The sequence below is a fragment of the Ruditapes philippinarum genome, unplaced genomic scaffold (assembly GCF_026571515.1).
Source record: "Ruditapes philippinarum isolate M1 unplaced genomic scaffold, ASM2657151v2 ctg18821_1_1_1_1, whole genome shotgun sequence".
Classification (NCBI taxonomy): Eukaryota; Metazoa; Mollusca; class Bivalvia; order Venerida; family Veneridae; genus Ruditapes; species Ruditapes philippinarum.
In genome coordinates, this window is record NW_026854702.1 from 705 (window position 1) to 16,076 (window position 15,372).

A 15,372-nucleotide genomic window follows, 5' to 3' on the forward strand; every position below is an offset into this window, starting at 1 on the left:
TTGAAATAAGCCTAACGAGTTATAAAGTATACTAATTCATTGAAATAAGCCTAAAGAGTTATAAAGTATAATAATTCATTGAAATAAGCCTAAAGAGTTATAAATAATAATAATTAATTGAAATAAGCCTAAAGAGTTATAAAGTATAATAATTCATTGAAATAAGCCTAAAGAGTTATAAAGTATAACAATTCATTGAAATAAACCTAAAGAGTTATAAATTATAATAATTAATTGAAATAAGCCTTAAGAGTTATAAAGTATAATAATTCATTGAAATAAACCTAAAGAGTTATAAAGTATAATAATTCATTGAAATAAGCCTAAAGAGTTATAAATTATAATAATTCATTGAAATAAGCCTAAAGATTTATAAAGTATCAAAATCCGAGAGAAAAAAATTCAAATTCGTGGCCATGTGATATCAAAAACATCTCCTCCAGGGCATTTACATCTACTTTAAAAATGCATCACTGGAAATGTTCCGACCAGATGAATTGTAAAGGTGGATATTTAGGCATTTGGCCGCACCTCACCCAACCCAACCTTAACTATCCCACCCCAAAATTCAGTCTTGAATTGAAATACGTACTAATCGAAGCATATGCTTAATACTGCAATTCACATAATTATTGCCAAACTTTTAGGCAAAAGTGAAGGACCTTAAGTTTGGGATAAGATATTTGACAACCAATACCTTACTGATTACTTAATACAGATAGAGAAAGAAATCAACAACAAATACAACAAAAAAACTTGTTATAGGTGTTGCTTTCAGAATGAGAACATATTTTGACATGGTTGTAAGTGACGTCCTTACAGAATAAGAAAACTATACCTTGTCCTCCAGCGTATTTTTCTATGTAGAATTTATCCGAATCAGTATCCGATCCTGTAGCCTGCATGTATATAGAAACAAAGTTGACACCTGATGGCGGAGATAAGGAGGCATGTTCCCAGTCGTCGGTGCTTGCAAAACGAGTCCGGCTAATCTAAATAAGAGAAAAATACAAGAAAGTCTTAGCAAAGCACCTTATCCCCTTTGTGTTATGTGCAAATCAAAGTGCAAAGAAGGCGGGGTCAGTGCTTTTAGCCATCTGACTGCCCCGCACGGCGGCACTTGGATTAACAGTTCGGAAATGTAACAGTAATAGTCATATAGTCATCGCAGGAGTCACCGCTATTCCGCTCCCCCCCCTCTCTCTCTCTCTCTCTCTCTCTCTCTCTCTCTCTCTCTCTCTCTCTCTCTCTCTCTCTCTCTCTCTCTCTCTCGAGCGGGTTGGCTGTGTTAACAGTTGACTAATGCATATGAAATGATTATCATTAAACTAAGAAATCACTTTTGAAGTGAAAAAAGTTATATTTTATGAAAATTTAAAAATGTCGAACATTAAAATTAGGCCTAAAAAAAAATTGTTTTGTTCGGGTCACCCGACCCTACCTAATAATATGCGCCGACCCTACCGTTTTTTTTCGTGTCCAAAAAAAAAAAATCCATGAAAATACCATATTATTGAGGTACTCAATGAGCAGTGTGAAGGGCAATTCAGGCGAAAATTTCGCTGTGTATATTTCCATTTCGCTCTCCCAACTGATCAAAGAGAAGTCAACACTTTCTCGCGCATGCCCAGTTTATTATTTTATTTCAAATAATAAAGCGAGCATACCTGAAAAAGAGCAAAACAAAACATTACACAGTTCACAGAACTTTTTTTAAAAAGTATTTATATATCATCTCGATCTTTTTTTTTCAAAACCTGAAAATACAGTTATTATAAAGATGTTGACTCCAGTGGAAAGTAATCGCCATTTTCTGCATCCTGACCTCGAGGACAAATCTGAAACAATGATCAAATTATTTTATTTATTTATTTTACTTTAAACAATGCTTTCGTTTTACCAGTAAGCCATTCAGTAAATCACTACACGTATATGAACATAATATTCTAGCGTAATTATTAATAGATGGAAGTAGTGTTAAAGGCACATTATGCGTCATAAATGCTATCATTTTTATTTCTCAAAATTTTAAATATTTGGTGTCTTGTTACAAGTTCCACAAAAAAATACTTATTTGCCATATAAATGAACTATCTTTGCATCTTTTGCTTTGCTGGCAATTGGTATAATTATAATGAATTAGTATTTTGTATGGAAGTCAAAATATTATTTGTTTACATTTTGCTACCTTTACGACACATTACTGCACATTCAGCACTACTTTCTTCAGCTGTTAAATAACTTACATGTTCTAAATCCATTATTAAACATGTGTTTTACATTTCTAAAGAATTTAATAAAAAAGGATTTCTGAGGCATATATGTGCCTTTAAGTAAAAATCACTACATTGTCGTTAGTTTTAAAAAATACGTGTTCAAGATATACCTCTGAAATATACACACGATACTTATCGACAATATTTCCTAGATTATATTTTGAAAATGAGCTGGAAAGATGATTATTATTTCGCATTTAGAAAAAATGCATCAACTTACCTCGTGAAATGGTTATTTATGCCCAGTTCCTTCATCGGCATCTAATGGGTGTATTTCTGTGGATATTTCTTAAAATATTTATATGTTTAAATAAAGAAAATATTACGAGAGAAGAAAAAAATCGTGATGGTCATGCGATTAAACAGTTACAGAATATATACGAGGACTTTACCGGCTGGTATCAGCGCATGGGGCGACAAAAGGGTCAATAATGGAAATTAATCTCGACGTTCCGTCTCGATTAATTTCCTTTGATTGACCCTTGTTGTCGCCCCATGCGCTGATACCAGCCGGTAAAGTCCTCGTATATATTCTATAACTATTACTTATTGTTTCAATATATATATTTGTTTTAATGTCATAAATATGACGCTCAGATTAAGATTTATTAATATTGTAAATTTCAAAAAGCATTATTTATAAAGATATTACCGAGTTTAACATTTCATGAAAATAAAGGGTGGTAATTAGAAATTTATTTTCTATAATTTCTCAGTCGAATTATTCAATAAGAAATGAATGTATATAATTTTAGTGATCAAATATAATGTGCACAAATGTTTGCAGTACATATTTTACATATTCTTCGATATTTGAAAATTGTTTTATAAGCATAATTATATGCACATAAATGAGACAATACAACATAGAAGATCATCTACGAACTTTCGCTATACGTATATGCAGTATTTCGATAGAGCGGAAGTCAGTGCGCGAGCATGCGCTTTGCCATATCTCGTTCAGTTACCGCTCACGTTTTAAACTCGGTTGCTATGAAGCGACACTAAGTGTACATGGCTTTTACAACTAAAATATCAGACAAACACATTAAAACAATACACATAAACTACACATAGCTGTTTTCCATATTAATATTTTCCATTTGAAACTGATAGTCAAACAAATATCTCAATATTCTTACCGATTTAATGTATTGTTTACTTGTGATGACAGCAACGCTGTGTGTTAGATTACTTTCGGTTCAGAAAATTCATTTGTTTACCATCAAAACTCATATGTTTACCATAGGAACCACATATAGATTGAAAGCAAATTAAACAAAGGTAAAGAAAAAATTGTCCGTTTCTGAACAAAAAATCGAATAAATAAATACAAAGTCTTTTTAAAATGTCCCTTCTTTGAGTTCATTTGAAAGGGGAATAATTTGGTGGAATTTTAGACAGGGAAACGGGGAGTTATCTTACATGGCTAGTTAAAATGGCCGACTGAAATCATGCAAGCAAGTTTGTAAGTGGTGGGCGAGTGGTTAAAGTCGTTGACTTGAGATCACAGGTCCCTCACCACTGTAGGTTCGATCCTCACTCGGGTCGAAATCTTTCATGTGAGGAAGCCATCCAGCTGGCTTACGGAAGGTCGGTGGTTCTACCCAGGTGCCCGCTCGTGCCTGAAATAATGCCCGGAGGGGCACCTGGGGTCTTCCTCCACCAATAAAGCTGGAAAAAAAATCGACGAAAAATCTCGGCGGGACGCTCTAGGATGACCCGACTTGAGTGTACGGTCGCCCATATGGGCTTTCCGGCGGCGACCTTAAATAAACGCATCAAAAAAAAAAAAAAAAAAAAAAAAAAAAAAAAACAGAACAGGATAGGCAGATTATATTAATCATTATCCAATGCAACTTTATCTGGAAACACAGGCGCTAGTCACATAATCAAATATTTTACATAATCGGTCTATATACGTATATAAAGATATCTTTATATACATATATAGACCGATTATGTAAAATATTTGATTATGTGACTAGCGCCTGTGTCTGGAAAGTAAAGATATAAAGTTAATTTATTAATCATAGTTTTCTTACACATTATTATCAAAAATAGCTGATAAATAGATTGTGTTTCTATTCTAGTTAAAGGATGTATAGCCATGCATGTTAATGCAAGCCATGCATGTTAATGCATACACATTTGGATGTTTCCCTACTGCTGATTTTTCACGAGGAAGTCACTTCTCCCTAAAATTTCCCCCCAGGATGAGCCCTGGGTATGGTACAGGTTTTATCGCCGCTTCGCCGCTCTTAGTTACAAAATGGCGGATCACATCGTCTCGTCAATATTTGTAAAACGGCGTGTGATCTTCACCAGAAGAACGCTGAGAGTTTAAGATTGTTACACCATTTTTCTGAAATGTCTTTTGAAAACATAGAAGGGATGTATTTGTGTCAGAAATTTTCATATCTAAATTTCAATATATTGGTGAAAAAAAAAAAAAAAAAAAAAAATCCGAACTACCCTACCTATTCTTTGAGAGCATGTTACCCTAACAAAACAATTTTTTTTAGGCCTTATGTTGTTTGCATAACCTAATGGTCATTTGTTAAAATATTAGTGACGTAGAATGTCTACCTAATTTGATATACATGAATAGCGTACGTAAACAGAAGAAAATGTTCTGGACAAAATATTCAACTGCTATAGTTGGTTCGTCGTTTACGTATGTATCACTTATTAAAGTTTCATGTTTACGTATGTATGACATATCAATGTTTCGCAAGGTTATAAGGTTTCACATTTCTTGCAGTACTCAAATTTTTAGGTCTCATATTCGCGCTTTTTGTTATGTTTTGCGGTTTCACAACCATGTATTTATCACGTTTTAAGGTTTCACATTCAAGAATAATTGATAATCAAATTATTAAAGAATACAATTTGTAAAATCATATTATCTGAAGTATGAAATTATAGTTCCAACTTACCGTTCCAACATTTCTTGCCTGTATTGATAATTCACTGTCAAAAAGATCGACAAAAAAACCCTGATCGGGTTCATTTATGAACAGGAATACATGCGAATGTTCTCCTTCCTTCTGTAGATGTATACGGTACTCAACGTCTGTAAATTGAATATTAATATAACAAGTTAGAAATCACAATTCTCTGTATAGACCTGGCCCCGAGGTTATGAACATTTACATAGACGAATAGATAATTGGCCACCTACATTTTAATCACAGGTTATGAATAATTGTTTGCACACAAATATGAATAACTAATTTTGCTTATAGATATGTAAAAAGAATACATTGCAATTTATTAACGGGAACAAAAATAACATATCAGTTAAACATGGTCACTCCTAGCACAAAATTAAACTTTATTCCTCATAAATTACCTACAAGTAAACACAAACATGATTACGTCAGTGTTTCGCACCTTCATCAATAAATATAACATAATGCAACAATAACAGCGAAGCTGTCTGCAAGAATTATTCCGACTTATAGAGGGCATTCTGTGCAGCTTTGTTTTTTTTTTTTTTTATAAAAGACAATCAACAAAGAACACAACTGCCTCGGTTTTCCTCCGTGCTGCTACCGCGCTGATACACATGCCGTGTATGAGAATAGCAAGCCGTAATCTAACTTTTTATTGTTGAACTAGCATTCATCATATCTTGTCCTCCTACTATTTGCGATGATATGAAATAACACTTACTTGATATATCGACTTTAAAAAACTGCTATGGCAAATATCACAGTAGATAAACGAAATCACTGCACCACGTCTTGCAAGATTAGAACAATGTCTTGCAATTTCTGGCACCTGCTCCTACCGGTCATTTAGGAGCCTATATATATTTTAGCTAGATAGCCGGAAGTAGGATCGTTTTAACACTGTGAATACGAATAGTTGTAAAAGGTCAGTTAAGATGCATAGCTTACTTGGTATTGGAGTCTTTGTGGTAACTGATGTAGTTGGTGTTGTGGTAACTGATGTAGTTGGTGTTGTGGTAACTGATGAAGTTGGTGTCGTGGTAAATGATGTAGTTGGTGTTGTGGTGTCTGGTGTAGTTGTCGTTGTGGTGTCTGGCGTAGTTGTTGTTGTGGTGTCTGATGTAGAAGTAGCTTGCTCTGTGTTCGTTGTTTGCAAAGTTGTTTGTTTGGTTGTCTCTTCAAAAATATCATCATAGAAAACAGTATCTTTTATATCTATAAATAAGAAAAAGGTTTTTATTCTTAAGCTTCATAGTTTGATTAGGCATAAAAGACAAACAAATATAATCACTTTATCTGCGAAAGTAAAAATGATATACTATAGTATTATTCATTTTGTCAAGGGCTATTCTAACGTTGATTTTGATTTTCAGATGTACTTTTCAACTATAATGTTCCCGGATTACAATGATTTCACTAAGTATGTCCAATTAATACATTGTTAACATCAAGTACCGTTTCCGAGATGATTATTGGTAATTGGCAAATAGTTCAGATTGAAAGGTGTGGTTGAAGATGTGATAATGTAATTCTTATTACATGTTATATTAGTCATTAACCAGTTTATTTAAATTTTAAAAAGAAAATGAAAATATAACCTCTCAAGCAACGAGGAAATTCCGGTGTCCAGTTTCCATGGTGACATTTTGATGTGAAGGTCGTGGTAAATAGAACACCTGGCAGTAGCATAAAACCTCCATCCACGCACTCCCTGAGAACTTCATGTCCATGTTGTACAGGTGCATTGACTTGAAGACTGGTACTACCACCGGAAGTACTACCACCGGAAGTAGTGAAATTAGACGGTCCACCTTTCAATTTCGGTATTATACATGTACTTGATGATCGTCTTTTACGTATTCGATCTGCAGTTTTTAAACCTCTATTTAGTAAGTGATTTCGATTTGTCCTGGCTCTATGATGTAAACGGCCTGCAATTAAGAAAAATAATATTACCATACCAACTCAGAAACGGGAAAGAGGAGCGCTTGACGTCATTTGACTTACAGAGTTGAAAACTTTAATTTAAAGTAAATAACTTTTTAGCGACCAGTAGCTTTTTTATGTTTATCGCCATGATTACGAATTGAATTAACACCAGCTGTTTCTTAGATCTAATTAAATGCAAAGACGCTTGGGGTCATTTTTTCCGGATATTAAAAATTGCGTTTACTATCAAGTGTTATGGTAAACGATAATTTTTCATATACATGTACGTAAAACATGTTTGACAAGCAGTTTTACCGTTTAAACAGATGTCTACGGTGGCATAAAGGTGACGTGTGTGTGTTTTTATTTATCTCGTGGCCACGAGATAGCTAAGTCGTGGTCACGAGATACTATGTCGTGGTCACGAGTTACTAAGTCGTGGCCACGAGATAGCTAACTCGTGGCCACGAGATACTTTGTCGTGGCCACGAGTTACTAAGTCGTGGCCACGAGATAGCTAACTAGACATGTGCTATAGTACAAGGATTCCCCTATTTCACAAGCCTGTAAAAGTGCCATTTATACAACTTATTGACGGGTCAATAATTTTACATTTAGCGTCACTGTGACCTTGATTTTTGACCCAATGACCTCGAAATTATTAGATATTATCTACGGATCAGGTGCAATGATCTTACTTGGTTAAATAAACAATGGCTTATCCCTTCTAAATTATTCATCGGACTTTACCTTATAGGCTATCTACTGTCCATGGGCAATGTCCTTTCCAAATAAAATAAACCAGGACTTATTCCTACTCATTTTATCGTATGAACAAGGTAAACAGTCCGTAGTACGTACAAACTGACCAATTCGATCCCAAAATAAAAATTATTGTCCCAACAAAGAGCTTTATTCAAAATTGATGTCTGATGGGCCTTGGAAGGTGACTTTCTAATATGATCCAAAAGACAATTTCAAAGTGAATATCTTCAGTATTTGCAAAGATTAATGTTGCATGTAAAAGAAATGTGTTAAGTTTTAAAAAATCATAATATATATAGTGTATTCTGATTGGTTAATTATCTCGTGGCCACGACATAGCTATCTCGTGGCCACGACTTAGTAACTCGTGGCCACGACAAAGTATCTCGTGGCCACGAGTTAGCTATCTCGTGGCCACGACTTAGTAACTCGTGACCACGACATAGTATCTCGTGACCACGACTTAGCTATCTCGTGGCCACGACTTAGTAACTCGTGGCCACGACATAGTATCTCGTTGCCATGACTTAGCTATCTCGTGGACACGACTTAGTACCTCGTGGCCAAGACATAGTATCTCGTGGCCACGAGATAAATAAAAAACACACACATGTCACCTTTGTGCCACCGTAGATGTCCAATTCGTGTTTCAATATTAAAATATTTTGATAGAGTGTCACGTTGTGGGGCATAATCTAACCCCAAACGTCTGTGTCTAAATGTATATGTATGATGTTTAATAACATGTTAAGTACGCCTGTCACAATACTTTTCACACATGCGCTGTTCTGATAAAGATACCTTCTCTGGGTTTCAACTTTCTTGCATGACTTGTTTTTATTCAAAATATCGATCATTAAAGTATTTGCGCTATCAAAACTTTGACGATGCCCGCGCATCGTATCATCCCATTTGCTAAAAACTTTAACTACTTAAAATGAAGTTGTTTTGTAGGATACATTAGCAATGAATGACATAATTTGAAACCTTAAGCAATTCATCGGTTGTCAAGTCCGGGAAGTCAAATTTAACGCGGATAACATGTGCTGGGATTGACAAATATACTTTTTATTTGGAATATAAATACGTTTTGAGCTTCATACCCAAAGTGACTGTGATTACAACCTCGTTTTTAATTTCACTGACCTGTGTTGTTAAAATTGCACGTCATGAGAGTCGGTACCCAGCGACCATTTAAACATTTCACTTTCGAATTGCATGTTTTTCTTTGCACATTTGTACAAGTTCAGTCGAGTCGAATGTCTGATTGATATTTGTTTAACAACGTTTCCATTTGATGCAAATCTGAAATATGACCATCTTTTGGCGTGACTATTTACTCTGCACATAGCTGCAGCTAAAAAAGAAATAAAAGAGAGACCTTATTCGTGAACATATCTAAAAACAAATATTTATAAACAAAATTTATTGTCATTCTAATTCTGGACAAACATTATTGGTGAAAAGTTTGGTCTTGGAGCATTAATAATTTAAGCTTCTTAATCACATTTGTCACAAATGAAAATCAAAGCACAAAAGGCGCTGAATTTGTTTGGGTTTCAGAATGTCAGACAGGTGAAGGTTGTTAGATTATAAACCAATTTGTTTTTTTATAGTATGCTGTTTCCAGTGTTATAACTGTTGTAAATTGGCCATAAGGCTAATTGCAACACTGATATTCAATTCAATGTTTATTTGGCTTAAATACTTTAAAAAAAGTTTGCCTTATCTAGGATTAGAACCCAAGCTTCTGAAGCGAGCGTGTAACTCCTTGACCATGGGGATTATATTATAAGATATCAGACATTCAGCAAACCATATTATTCTAAATAAGGGTTTGTAATCATTATTAATTTCGAGATATTTTGTTCAAAGTGATGTAAAAACATGCAAGAAATGTGGTTCTCAAACAAGTGACCTAAATCTCCATGTAATATCAAAATGTATTTCACTTAAAAAGACTCGAACAACTTTCCTTAATAGTGGTTTAAAAAACCAATTAGTTGTAAAAACTCAAGAATTTTTCCTTTGAAAGGATTGAAAACAGGAGGACGGTTTTTTAAAAAATTTTTCTTTTTTCCTTCGGGGGCCTTGGATATATATAAATTTGGGGTTAAATTTCTCCAAAAAAAATTTTCTTTTCAAAGTGCTTTTTAAGTTTAAAAAAACCGATTTTTTTAGTTTTAAAATAACTAAACTTTTTTTAAATCTAAATAAAAAAAAAGGGAAATTTTCAAAGGGGACAAAAAAATTTTTTAAGCGGTTTTCCCCAAAATTTAAACATGCTTATTTTTTCCTTTTTTCCCGGAAAGGATTGTTATACAAAGGTTAAAATTATTTGGGGCATAAAAACCCATGCATGTTTTACATTCCTTTTCAGTTTGATAACTAAATAAAATTTTAAATTTAGGGAAATATGTATAAAACCCTTATATAAATGTGCTTTTTATTGTTACGCTTAAATACTTATTGCTCTAAAGATAACCTTTTGATATAATGCTAATATAATCATATAGAAATATAATCATATAGAAGCTTATACATGTATATGAAACCATTTAACTTGAACTAAATTATTATGTCTCTTTAATAATATATAAATGTACATTTGTCATAATCATGTATCATATGTTTGTATATATATTTCATGTTGTATATGTTGTAATCGCTGAAAAGCGGAAATAAAGAGTATATAACAAAATTTTTTGAATCTATTACCAGTAATTTAAGGAAATGCTAAAGAATTACACAATATTAGAAATCTTCCATCAATCGGAAACTATTTTTCATCCCTCAGAGGTTTGAAAATTAATGCACCTGTCATTTGACAATCTTTACGCAGTGATCTCCCCTTAACTTTTCGGCGTTAGTGTATTTATAAAGGGAAGTAACCGCTTCGAGGACTTCGTGATATTTTGCAAATAAGCATTGTAACACCGCACTTTGGGGTCAAACGCACTTTGGGGTCGAACCCCAAAGTGCGTTACGCACTTTGGGGTCGGACCCCATAGTGCGTTACGCACTTTGGGGTCCAATTTCGACCCCAAAGTGCGTTAAACAGGTACATATGCATTTTTTCAAACATTCAGGCAAACGACCGCACTTTTGGGGTCAGAGAAAATTTATGTTCATTAATGTTTTGAATAATATAGTGTAGTCAAAGCCAATGGTAAACGAAAATCAAGGTATTAAATAGACACAAAACATGTGCCCTGAATCAATAGGGATTTAAATGGTCTTGATTAGTAAGTGAAGAACTTTCACAAAATAAATCACCAAAAAAAGAATTTGTATCAATGCAGCACGCCTCCAGATTCACGCTAATTTTCATGAAAATTTTGAAAATTTATTTGAATGTATAATAATGTGGAATAACCAAAAGGAAGCAATTTGCACATTATCAATGGCACTTATAACTTACGTTAATTACCAAAAAGTTGTCAAAATATGCATAAATAGCCCTTAATGCGTTAGTAACGCAGTAGGAATATAGTTCTAAATATTGAAAACTCAGTCATTGACCGCACATAACATGTAAAATATTACATGAATCTTGAATCATTTTACGTTTCCTATAATCGTAGTACATATTTCTCAAGTTTGATTTTATTGAAATATTTTGACTCATCTGGAGGCATGCAACTTTAAGCTTAAAATATGTTTTTTCTAAAATTTTCCATTTATTTTAAAAGAATGTACACCTTTCATTAACTCCATTGTTTTAGCTAAATGCATCATTTTCCCGTTTGTTATTTACACATTTTACAGAAATATGATAGTCTTTGCATAGACAAAGGTATAAACTCTGTGTAATCTCAGTAAGACTTTTCAGTAAAAAATTTGCCTGATAATATGTTAAAATAGCCATTCATTTAGCTAAATGTGACACATTAGAAACTTGACTAGGTGAAGATGCGGCATTAAGTAGTAGTCCGTACAGGCAGTCAAAAAATATCAACTATTTAAGTAGTCGCACATTAAGAGCGAACTTAAGAATAATGTAAAATTCTCACTGGGGGTATAGATGGGGATTGTGGGGTATCGATCTCCCCGAGGTTTTAAAATAACATTTTAAAGGCCCATTATGCTTTTATTTGTTTTTCTTCAGCTTTTTTATTTTGATGTTCTTTTATATTATCAAAAAAATACACATTGGCCAATTACCTGATCTGTTGCTTTTTGACAATGGTGAGTACAGTACTGTTATAGTGATAAGTAGTTTACATGTTTTATATGGAAGTCAAATACTACATTGTTTTGACTACTTTTATGACAAATAATTTCACATTTATCGCTACTTTATTCAGGTAACAAGCATCCTACATTTCTCTGATACCATTATTTTAACATTATAAAATTCATCTTTCTAAAGAAGTATGCAAGATTTCCCATTAAAAAAGCATCTGGCGAACGGTTGTTACGGAGGGGAAAAAAATATTAACTGCATTTTATTTCATTCCTTACATATTTAAAATGGAGCTCAACATGGCACCAAAAGTTATCATGTAAATGACTGACAGAACGGGATATTTTTCTCAGCATCTTTAAACTTTAGGAATACACGATTTCTGTACTAAAATATTTTGAACGGTGGCAAAAAAGTGACATTTGCAACTTTTTGTTTGTTTTTGATACTTTTTATTTTGTACATATTTTTTGTTGTTTTTTTTTTTTGTTTGCAAATACCATCATTTTCATTTTTGGAGGTATCAAAAAGATAAAAACACTTTTTAGTATATATATATTTACATAGACATAGATATAATCTATGTCTCTGATATATACATGTACATGTATACTCGTATACATGTATATATTTTTTTTTCTAAATCAGTGGAATATAAGGACCTATTTAGATCTTTTATTGTGCATTATTGTAATACACCAGTCATTTGTAACCACCTCCCTTGCCCCCGGGGGAGTGCGGGTTAAAAAAGAATCGTGTGATGTCTGCGCTGTTCCGGGGCATAAGGCAGGAATGTTATTATCTGAATATCCCCCGCAGGGCGAAGATTTTACCATTGGTCGGCTTGGTTTAAAGTCAATGCCCCTCCCCCCGCTATACTCAGGGGGTGGGGTTGAGTGGTGCATATTCATTCACCAATCAACAGCCCTTTCCAAATAGACACTAATATAAAAGTAGATAATAATTTTAAAAAAAATACACTAATTATATAAAATACATATGATTTTAAAAATGGGCCGAAAAAGGTCGGCCGAAACCAGACTTGCGCGGCCAAAAACGACTGGGCCGATTCCAAAAAATGGCCGAAATGTGACCAAACTACTGTTGCTAAGTTTTATACTCAACTATGTGCTGTTATGAGATGTGAAGGCTGTTTTGATTGGCTAAAATATGTACGAAAAACCAAAATAAAAAATGTACGAAAAACTTTAATAAAATATGAATGCAAAGCTCAAAAAAAAAATATGAATGCAAACTGAAAAAAAATATGTATGCAAAACTTAAATAAAAATATGTATGCAAAACTTAAATAAATATAAATGCAAATGTCACTTTTTTATGCCACCGTAATTTTGTTATATGAACAAATTATTATTATTATTGGATATTTTTAAGTGGTAAAATTAATGAAACTTTTATCACTTAAGCATCATCAAAGTATTGACCGCCATCTTGAACTCCACCTCAAATATTTCAATCTCGCAGATCAAATATAAGCCAGTACTCAGTATTTAAGCAGAACCCTGTTGACACATTCAAATTCTGAAACCCAAAGTGCGTTGATATATAGCATATTTACGCACTTTGGGGTCACTTTCTCGATTTTGACCCCAAAGTGCGTTTGACCCCAAAGTGCGGTGCGAAGTTTAACGCACTTTGGGGTCGGACCCCAAAGTGCGTTTGACCCCAAAGTGCGGTGTTACAAAGCATATCAGAGGGTTTGGAAATTTCGTAACCATTATTTGTTTGGTCTGACGACCCAAACAAATAGAAATGTAAATGATAAAGACCTGTAATTATATATTTACCGCGTACACATCTTGGCATCCCTTCCGACCATATTCCTCCTTTACATTTGTACATTTTTTTCGTCACCACACGATAACCTTCATTGCACGTGACGTCATAGATACCATCCGCCACACTTTTTGCAGAAATCCTACCGTTCATGACACTAGTATTTATTACATTTCTCAGCTTTGCACCATGTCCGGATGTCTCTGAAAGAATGGCGCCACGTCTTTTTAAAACATTTTTATTACAAAAAATATAAGTACCCCTGTAAAAGGTTTCAATAATTTTTGCAATTTTCCCTTTATAGTTTTTATTTTTTTGGTTTTTTGGGTTTCTTTCACCCCCATTTTCCCCAAAACAAGTTTTGGCCCAATTTTCGCTGTTTGGGGTGCCTTTTCCCCCTACCCGTAAAAAGGCTTCCCCAAGGTAAAAACCAATCCCGGGAGAATAAATAACCCAAAAGAAGACTCCCCCTGCCCGAGATTTAATTGTCAGTTTAAAAGTTCCAACCTTCACCCCAATAATCGGGAAACTAGCGAAACCCCTGGGGGTTACCCAAAAACTTTTGCCCCCTTATGTTTTATTTAAACCGGCTGGAAATATTTTTTTATTTTTAAAAAGGATGATAAAAAACCCCCAAAAATACATGCCCCTTACAAAATAGGGAAAAATTTTTCAGCCCTTTTTCTTTTTTATTTTTAAACCCTAAGGCTTTCCCTTTCCCCATGTAAAATTTTGGGTTTGAACTCCCCAATTTTCCAAAAGGGGAGGAAGTGGTTTACCAACCCCAAAGGTTTGGAAATTCTGTTTTTGAAAAAACTTGTTTGGTTCCTTTTGATAAAAATTCCAAAAGAGGGGTTCCCGGAAAAAACCCTTTTTCCCGGAAATTTCTTTTGGGAAAAAATTTTTATTAAAAATTTCTTGAAAAACTCACTTAAAAAAAAAGGTATTTTTTTAAAAATTTTTAAAAGGGGGATTTTAGGTTGCTAAATTAAACCTTTTATTTAAATTAAAGGGTTTGGGCCCCCTTTATGTATAAATTTTTTTCAGAAAACATCTTTTAGTCCCTATTTCGCCACCGTTTAAAAAAAAGGGTTTGGTTTTTTTGAAAAAAAAATTACCAAATTTTCTTCTAATTCGTACATATTGACCTTTTCATTTGTGATCTTCTTCGTTGCTAAACTTAATTACCTAATTATTATGGAGAGTTGGCAAACATAAAGCCCAGGCTAATAAATTTTATACCGATTTTTCAAATGTTACGGAGTTCTTGCGATAATTCAAAATATGTCCTGGAGTTCTTTTTTATATATTTTTTCTTACCTCCGTTTCTTGTGTTTTTTGTGTTTTTTTGGTCTTTTTGTGTGTGTGAGTGTGTGTGTTTTTTTTTTTATTATTTTATTGGAATGACTGTAAACATACTTGATGTAGAGCGTTTACTTACAGGATAAAAAATACGCTTTAC

General features: G+C 33.6%; 1 protein-coding gene across 2 annotated transcripts; it reads right to left on the reverse strand.

Moving 5' to 3' along the window:
* Positions 1 to 838: 838 nt before the first annotated feature.
* On the reverse strand, positions 839 to 9,132 carry LOC132740790 (mucin-13-like; the record flags this gene model as incomplete). Of its 2 annotated transcripts, XM_060728778.1 has the most annotated exon segments (6): positions 839 to 992; positions 5,216 to 5,352; positions 6,182 to 6,206; positions 6,279 to 6,448; positions 6,832 to 7,164; positions 9,074 to 9,132. In XM_060728778.1, coding segments are annotated over 6 exon segments (844 nt in total), but the record flags the coding sequence as incomplete, so codon positions are not given.
* Positions 9,133 to 15,372: the final 6,240 nt, after the last annotated feature.